Source organism: Blennius ocellaris (assembly GCF_963422515.1).
Source record: "Blennius ocellaris genome assembly, chromosome: 1".
Lineage (NCBI taxonomy): Eukaryota > Metazoa > Chordata > Actinopteri > Blenniiformes > Blenniidae > Blennius > Blennius ocellaris.
In genome coordinates, this window is record NC_137650.1 from 19098296 (window position 1) to 19107304 (window position 9009).

General features: G+C 39.7%; 1 protein-coding gene across 3 annotated transcripts; it reads left to right on the top strand.

The window, feature by feature from the left end:
• The first annotated feature begins 272 nt into the window (after positions 1 to 272).
• On the top strand, positions 273 to 8084 carry LOC308133263 (PWWP domain-containing DNA repair factor 3B-like). Of its 3 annotated transcripts, none has more exons than XM_080500564.1 (14): positions 273 to 413; positions 813 to 976; positions 1185 to 1459; positions 1571 to 1835; positions 2048 to 2191; positions 2312 to 2382; positions 3661 to 3734; positions 3837 to 3897; positions 3993 to 4068; positions 4172 to 4222; positions 4331 to 4572; positions 5176 to 5397; positions 5480 to 5568; positions 6269 to 8084. In XM_080500564.1, the coding sequence occupies exons 2-14, from the start codon at positions 970 to 972 to the stop codon at positions 6363 to 6365; spliced, it is 1674 nt and encodes a 557-aa protein (XP_080356690.1). In that variant the 5' UTR covers positions 273 to 413; positions 813 to 969; the 3' UTR covers positions 6366 to 8084. The 3 variants fall into 3 exon arrangements, with proteins under 3 accessions (XP_080356690.1, XP_080356691.1, XP_080356692.1); XM_080500565.1 differs by having other exon boundaries at positions 1221 to 1459; XM_080500566.1 differs by lacking the exon at positions 4172 to 4222.
• Positions 8085 to 9009: the final 925 nt, after the last annotated feature.

The following is a 9009-nucleotide window of genomic DNA, read 5'->3' on the forward strand; positions in this document are numbered from 1 at the left end:
ATTTTACACAGTGAGTATTTTGGAGGCGAGCCCCACCAGAAAAATCCAGTTGCCTCTTCTGAACTTGTATGAAAGGAAACATTAAAAAATAATTTGATAAATTGATTGATTAAAACAAACAAACCATTCAGTGAGCTGCCCCTGGTGCAATGACTGAAATACGTCCTCCACTCCAGCAGGGGACGCTGCGTCTTTCGAGATCTTAGCTTGAAGCAGAAGTAGATTGACATTTATCACGGTGACTTTCGTTCTTCTTGTGTACTATTTCAGTGGTTGCTTTTTGTTGTTTTTTTTTCAACCGACGCGCAACTGCAGAATGTAGTTCGTGCATAAAAACATTCAGATAACCCAGGTCTGGGCTAAGTGACATGCTGAAGCTAGCAGCAGAATATCCAAGCTTGAAGGCACGAATCGTGAGTATCGAGTTGTAGTTTTATCCTCCTGTGTTTTAGTCACGATCTGTCACATACCTCTGTCGATCTCCGTGTTTGGTGCGAAGTTATAGCTTCGTATCTGTCACCGAAACACTGCAGTTTTCACTGATTTCCGATATTAGACTCGTCAGTTTAGTAAAACTGCGTTACTGCATGTTCGAAGATTCCCGACAGAAACTGCACCGTGCTAACCACGGTTTTTGTCGGTTTTTAGAGTTGTTATAGTGATTTTGTATTGAGTATTAACTGTAACTGAATTACAACATAACCGCAGGCTTGTTTCTGCAACGTTTCCTGGATTCCTGCGATAACATGTCGATAAAGTGCCCAAATGGCCTCATGCTGAGTTTAAAGTGCTGCTTTTCCTTTCCTGTGTAGCAACACAGCTTCCACAGACTAGTTCATGCTTGCAGTGGCAAGACTGAAGGGAATCTAGCCCTGATCAATGTCACAATCCCACGCTGACATATCTGTGTGATCCAAAGCACTCACGAGAGAATTCTCCAATGTGAAGACTACACCAAGTGAAACGGCTATGGCAGGTAAATGATTTCCATTCATATAGCGCTTTTTAACTGCTTGAGCAGTCCCAAAGTGCTTTACACTGTTAATCACATTCACCCGTTCACACACCAGTAGAGGCGGCTGCCATGCAACGGCGCCTGATGTATGTAGTTCAGTGTCTCGCTCAAGATAATCTTTAACTTCTGAAGTGTGTGAACTACTAAAAACTTCACTTGTCTTTTCAAGACGACGGCGTGAGTCTGACTGCAAATGATCTTTCAGGGAGAGCAAGAAAAAGGAAAGGGGCCAACGGGAAAGGGAGAGTAATATCTCCGGCCAAGCAGGAGTCAAATGCTGTGCAATGCAGTGATTTCACCACTGCCATCCAGTCTCCAGTGACCTCACTGATGACTCCAAGGAGAAGCATGAGAAAAGCCTGCCTGGCCTCCACTCCAGTCCGTTCCCCCTCTATTGACCTCCTGCCCAGCATCTCTCCTGGAATAACACCAGTGAAGGCAAAGGTTTGATATAAATCTTTACTTTAAACATTGTCTTTTGCATTGGGGAAGTTGTTTCATTTTATACCATAAATGCTGGTGACTTTGCTTTCTTTCTTTTCTGTGCTGTTGTAGAAATCGGAGGTGGATTCGCAATCCTCCCAGGTCAAATCTCGACGTAGATGTCGGAAGGTTAATGTTTCTCAGACAAGTCGGACAAAACAAATATTAACACAGAAGCCAATGAAGCCCTGCAGTGAGACAAATGGTCCTCAAGCTAAGCGCCAGCGTGGCTCAAAGAAGACCAATACTGGGAATTTAAAAGCATGCATGGCTACCCAGTCAACTGTGCACAATAGACCAAGATTTGAACAGGAGGAGCTCGATTCAGCTGAGCAAGGTAGTTTTTCCTCTGTGTACTTTTAGGCTAATTCTATCTACAATATAAGATGTTACAAGCTACTTTTTCTGAGTCCGTCTTGACTCAATGTGGCTTTATGCTTGTTAGGACACAACTACTGCTTGTAGCTCAGCTCCTTTTTAAAATGGTCGATAACCCAAAAGATCTGCTATAAATTTGTGTCCTTTATATCCTCTCCCTCTCTCCCGCAGCTGAGTCATTGCTGTCTTCAGATCTATCGATTGAGCTGAGTCGTCAAGAGGAACGTCCGCCCTCTTTTTTCCTGCAGACTGAGGAGGAAAGTGATGAGGAGGATGATGAAGAGCTCCCAAGTTTCTTGATGCCGGCAAACACAAGTAAGAGTCTGCAGTGGCTGGATGCATTTATACTTCAACAAGGGCTGAAGACGAACTCGATAATGCAGACTTACTATTTGCTTTAAATGGATTGTTTTGTTTTGTTTTTTTGTTTTTTAGAACCTCCACCCATTACTGAGGGAGCGGTTGTGTGGCACAAATTCCGCCTCTATCCTTACTGGCCTGCATTGGTGAGTGGGGTGGGGGGGGGGGGGGAATCCAGATAGGCATGTGTGTCAAACATGGCTTAATTCTTTTTATTTTATTTTTTTTGTCAAGGTCTTTTTATTATTTTTTCAACATACAAACAAAAACATAAACATCAATGATGTTTCACTTAAGAACACTGAAACATCCCCCTCCCCATAGCTCCATTTGAGCTATTCTCTCAATGGTTCATAGAAAATAAAACAAATCAGAAGTTCAAGCTTTCTAAGGTACAGTGTATACAGAGTGAATATATGCATATGTACACATACACAAAGAACAGATAAATGCTCATATAACCACACACATACACACATCAATGGATAATTTAAAAAAAAGCCCTGAGTGAACATTGAAATAACTCAAAAAGTGGTGGGATCATCAGCTCTAATTTACAATGTCCTTGGCTTCCATTTTTTCAATAAAAGTTATAAACGGCTGCCAGATGGTATAACATTTTTGGGCACTGCCTCTTGTGGTGTATCGTATCTTCTCACATCTCAAGAAATGGATAATGTCATTTAACCATGATTTAAAAGTCGGAGGATGTTTGTCCTTCCATTTCAGCAATATCAGGCGACGTGCCAAGAGAGAACCAAAAGCAACCATGGTTTTTGCCCGTCGATTGAGATGTGGCCCAGGTGGTATGACCCCAAACATTGCTGTTATAGGAGTGGGTTTTATTGCCATTTTTAAGACGTCTGTAAATGTTGAAAATATCAAGTTCCAAAACCCATCCAGTTTCGGGCAGGACCAAAACATTTTTCTTTTTTTTTTTTATTAAAAAAAAAAAAAAAAAAAAAATCACAAATTGACCCATGTGAGAAGCCTGAACTTTTTTACCAATTTTTGAGAATGTTTTGGAAAACGTCTTTGTTTGTTTTCTGCTTAATCCATTGGTACATTTAAGATGAATCAATTTCACACTGATAAGTACTTTTCTAATGCAAGTTAAACTGTAACCCTTTATTCACCCTCTAAAACAGATGTTCAAAGGCATTTTTGCATAGTTTGTCCCAACAGAAAAATGCTTTGTTATTTGGTTTAAATAAAAGTCACTAACTCAAATTCTTGATGTGGGCTTCAATGGGAGTAAAACATGATCTGTTCAACTAAGAGTGTCGGCTATTTTATCAAACAGGCAAAAAAAAAGTTTTTAGTCAAAAAATGACTTTGTGATATAAATACCACATTTATTGTGTATTTTGACTCCCAAATAAGTGACCATACCCTGATTAAATTCATGCTATTTTCCTCTGCAGGTAAAGACTGTCTACCGTAAGCAGAAAAGAGCCAGCATTGTGTTTATTGATTACCCGAGCTTTGAGAAAAAAGGGTATGAAATGATATTTGTTCTTTTCCCCAAAGCATCCAATTTGCTCATATTTGTAACCGCTTCATAGTGTTCCACACCTGTGATCACATTTTATTTCTAAAGGTTTGTTGTGCCTCTGAAGTCCTTGAAACCCTTTGGCTGTGAAGAAGCCAATGAGCTTATGGTGAGAACTGCTCAATAACTTTGATTTTTTTTTTCTTATTAAGTGTCATTTCCTGACCCAGTGCTAAATCTGTGGTTTTCTGAATTTCATCACAGCGTGAAGCCAAAGAAAAGTATGATGCTGCAATCTCTTGGGCGTTGGATTTGATAACGGACTACAGATTTCGTATTGGTAAATGCTGTTGCTTTCTCATTAACAGAACAGGATAATGGTCATTTTCATAACCACTTGCATCTAAATTGGTGACGGCACTAATTCTGTTTCATCTTCGTAGCATGCGGCTCATTTTCCGGCTCCTTCATTCAATACTTTGCGCACGACATGAGTAAGTTTCCATCCCTAATGTGGCAGTGCATGACAAAAACAAAGTGTTCTTGGGAGTCCTGCTTGTTCCTGATGATGCTCTCCACTTGCTGGTCTGTAACGGTTTCAGGCTACCCAGTGAGGAAGACGTATCCTCAAGAAGCTTCTAAGAGACTGAACATAGCCAGTGAGGCAAACATGTTGGATTGTAGTAAAGATCTTGAAGAACACAGATTGAATGAACAAGAGGAAGATGTCGGCACGGGATCAAAGAGGCTGCTGCCAGACCGGACACATGCTGCACACAACCGCGCCAATGAGAAGCTGGTGCATTTCATCGTCAATCAGCGGATGGTGGAAAGTCACCTTCTGGTATGAATCTTTCAGGAATGGCCAACCACTGTCTCAAAGTCGTTTCACTGTTTTCCATTCACATCTTCCATACACTATTTGATGAACCAAACAACGCTGTTGTTGCAGCCTTCATAAAACCCATGGATAGCAGGATGACTTTTTTTTTTTTTACATTTTATTTTATTTTAACATAGCAAAGCCAGTCGGGAAAGACTATTGACAAAAGGTCATTGATCATCATGAAGGTTTTTCTTTTGTTTTTAGCACTAAAAGAACCCAGAAAAACGGCATTTAAAAGAACAAGAAATTTACAAGAACCAGAAATCTAAACGTTTCAAATGGGGACACCAACTTCTCACAAAAGGGAAAAGTCTTGTTTTTGTCTTTAAAGTTCCAGATTATGCTCTGAAATGCTATAACCAGGTCAAAGATTTCCAAATGGGCTTTTCATTTATATTTGTTTGTGGTTTTTGCGCACAAAGAGAGGATGATGCAACGTCTTCTACAGTCATGTGTCGGTGCTATGAGGCATTTAAAAACAAATGTGCTAAATCTCATAATACTGCGAAACAATTTGCGTCGGAATGAGTAAATGTTGTTCCTGCCTGACTCTCCTTCCAGGCTGTGATCTGTGGAGAGCAGCAATCCAGATGGCTGCGCTCCTTCATGAGTACCAACCGGAGAAGGATGGTGAACATATACCTGGAGGATGATCGGCAGTTGGACCAAGTCTATTTTTACCTTAGTAAGCTATACACCACAGCGGTGGCCACCACCTCCTGTTTAGCGGAGGTGAAATCCACAGAGCGCGTCCCTTTTGTTCTGGATGTGCTTCTTCCTGAGGTGAGCTCGAGCGTTTACTCATGCTCATAAGTTCTGATTTCAGAGGTAGCGGCAATTGCAAGAGGTTTCTTGTTCTTTGCAGGCCATCATCTACGCCATTGCTGGTGTGGACAACGTGTCGGTTGAACAGGCAGAAGAGAAGTATCTGAAAGGACGTTGTTTAAGTAAACGGTCAGTGTTAAAGCAGCAAATTTGAATGTTTACATGCTTTTTGCAATGCTGAAAGTATGTGAAGAATGTGGTTATGATGTAAAAGGTGAAACCGTTGATATAAACCTACAGGAATTAAACTAGTTGGAGAAAGTTAAAGGAAAACACTTGTATTGTCACTACAAGTTGTGAATATGTTTACACCGTGTGCACAAAGGGGTTCAGAAAATTGTATTTGTATTACTTCTTATTTCAGTGCTTCTTGGTATTAAAACGCCTGCTGTGGGAAAGCTGGGTTATTTATTTTAAATGAACCAACATTTGTGGGATGAGCCTCAGAGATTAGCATGATAATTATGCCCTTAAATTTTCTTTATTTCTATTTATTAGGTATATTGAACCTCACTCAATTATGCGTGTGCCGGTATTTTAACTGTATTATTTTAACTCTGACAATTGCATCAGATCTTTTCCATTTTTTCTGCAAACGACTGTAAAGTCTATTGCAAGAGCAGTAAGATCGTAGCAAGGATCAATGCAACATGAACTGAGTATTCATGGTTGTGAGATTGTGTGTAGTTGAAGTATTGGCACTTATATGACCTGCCAATGTGAGTTATTCTACAATGTGAAACATGCCTACTGTTGCTGCTAAGATGTGAGGTTTTGCGTCTCAATAGTGGGCATAATGAGTGACCTTGACTTTGTTTTTGTTTTTCAGGGAAAGAGAGGAGTTTGACGTCATGATTGAGAAGCACATGGAGATCAAAACCTGGCATCACAACACAATGCCTGATTTCTCTGGTTGTATCGTATAACGGACTGGATTATGAGCATGGTGTGTTTTTTTTGTTTTGTTTGTTTGTTTTTTTTAATCGGTGATCCAGCTTTACCTGTGTGCCTTGCAGTCAGTTTCCATCTCTCACCCCAGCCAACATGTCTCACTGCACACTGCTTAAGATCACCTTTTGAATGTACATAATGGTGTTTTGTTTTGTAAAGCCTATGAAATGAGAACCAGGACTGCTCAGTTTAATTTGTAATCTTAAATTACCCATTTTTTGAGTTGAGAACTGGTAAGGATCTAAGTTTTGACTCCCAAATGGTTCACAGATCGGAGTCGCAGTTCAATTGTGGCTATCCTCTATTCCACTTTTGAAGTACATTTCTTGCCATACTAAATGTTTTCAGACACTAATCATTACAGATTAAAACAATCTTGAGCCCTCAGCACATGTTCACATCAGAGATAATCAGAGAAACTGAGATGCGAAAATGTGATTCACTGTGATTGGCTGGTTACTGGCTCACTCATGCTATCTGGCTACTTGAATGTACATATGATATACAGTAAATATTCTTCATCTAAGTGGGGGGTAGTAAGAGTCACATTTCAGTCATGGTGGAATGGTTCGGAATCCATGTACCTCCTGTAATGGTATGAACCGGTTTACTTGTAAATGCGAGTTCAGTGGAAGTAGTGAATATATGGCAGCTATATTCAAATTGGCAAAAGTTAGAGGGCGGTGCATCTTTACGAAATCAATGGTACCTCTTGAAATGAAAACGAGTAGGAAGACAAAAATTGGCTTGTCCAAGAATAGCAACTTTGGGTCAAACTAAACAAAAAATAAAAAACCAGCGTCCCAGGACTGAACAGTTACTGACCACACAAAATCATGTCATTTCTAAGTCTTATTTGCGTGCACGTACGTGTACAGTAGTTTAGAGGCACCCAACATTTTTTTTTTTTATACTTCTTTGAAAAGAGAACTTGACGCATGCTGATGCCCATTTTGAAACATTGCCTTTGAGACCCACCTTTACTCCTGTGTCCACACAAAGGAGAAGAAATGGACTAATATGTCAGTTAATAGCACATACATGTCCGTTGATGTTGGATCTTCGTCTATACCTTGCCAGCAACAAAGAGACATTGTGGATGCTTTATCGTCTACACTCGGGCTGTTTCTCTCCCACAGAGTGACAGCTGAACACAAAACCCTCACAAATAATGAATGCGTCTGAACCAGCATTAGTTTTTGTAGCTATCGATCACAGCTTTCATTGAATCACCTGTGAAATTGAAATCGGAAAACTGCACAGCAAAGGTGTGATGGAAGGACTGCTGTTGGAAGTGTCTAAGTGCCTCTCGCTGTCGTCGACAAGCTGGAGACCATTTTTTTCTTTTTTCTATTTTGCTACAATATCATGTGGCCTCTGATAACGTGCCAACATCCAACAGAGCTTTTATTTCAGACACATTTACAAAATCATAGAATTAAGTATGTTTTTGTTTTTTTATGTGTGCGTATTAAATAATCTGCTTTTTGTTAGACCCAGTAAAATGGGTGGGTCATACACAATAGTCCAGGATGCACAGTTTCATCTTGTGTGCCTAGCCAGTATAAGAACACTTTAATAACCAGACGTGACACACTTTTAAACATCTCTTATTTTAATCTGATTATAAATCAGAGCTGCTTAATTTCTTTTTTCAGAAGTTATTATTTTGTAATTTCTTGCAATGCCTTTTGCTGTTGAATAAATTTTTTTTAAGACTGCTTTCCTGAGTTTGTATTTTGTCTTGTTGCATCTTAAATTTCAACTGTGAACTGATGAGGACTTTCAGCTTTATTTGTCTCTCCAGTACAGTTGAAAGGCCTGAAATTAAATCTGCTACGATGATTAATTTCAGAAAAAGGATGTCACGAGCACATGATATCTGCAGCCTTCAGCATGCATGGTTTCGCAATTTCACTCTCATAGTCCAGATTTGATGCTGACGCTATTTTAGCAATAACGTGGCTGCATTTAAAGTACACAATGTGAATCTCCATTGTACAGCAACAACAGAATGAAAGAAATTACTTGCCAGAACATAATCTTAAATCATGTAAGATACTGCATTTTATAAGAGATGTTCATATTTTGCATAATTGAGGGGAAGATATGGATCGATCCTCAGTGGTAGTGGTTGTTTTTTCACCTGGCACCATTGGATAAACTAGAAAGCTACCACAAATTCAACTGTCTTACTGCTTCAGGGAAGAAAGCGTTTCTGAATCTGCTGGTTCTGCTCATGATGTTCCTGCCAGCTTCTGGCCTTTGTGTTCAGAGTGGGTGGGGTCTTTATTGTTGACTGATTCTGCTGTGGTGATGTAAATGTCTGTGGTCATGGGAAGGCTGGCTCCTACAATTCTCTGACTAGTTCAAATGTCCCCAGATAGATTCTTTATTGTCCATATTGTACACAAAATCATCAATCCTAAATAAAAAATTCAGCAGTGGCTGAAACATAGGCTTATATTTATAGCCTTTATTTCTTTAAATGTTGATTATGGCTTACTGCTAGTGAAAACCCAAAATTCAGTGTCTCAGAAAATTTGAATATTGTGGAAAAGTGTGTATTGTGTTTCAGTTCAGGTCTATATCATACGTGTAGAGCAGGTCCATTGTTTG

What these genes read in the sequence shown, in the direction of transcription:
- LOC308133263 (XM_080500564.1), top strand. An exon ending in ATACTTTGCGCACGACATGA is followed by an intron (nt 4,223 to 4,330) that starts GTAAGTTTCCAT and finishes TAACGGTTTCAG; the next exon opens with GCTACCCAGTGAGGAAGACG. An exon ending in GGACGTTGTTTAAGTAAACG is followed by an intron (nt 5,569 to 6,268) that starts GTCAGTGTTAAA and finishes TTTGTTTTTCAG; the next exon opens with GGAAAGAGAGGAGTTTGACG.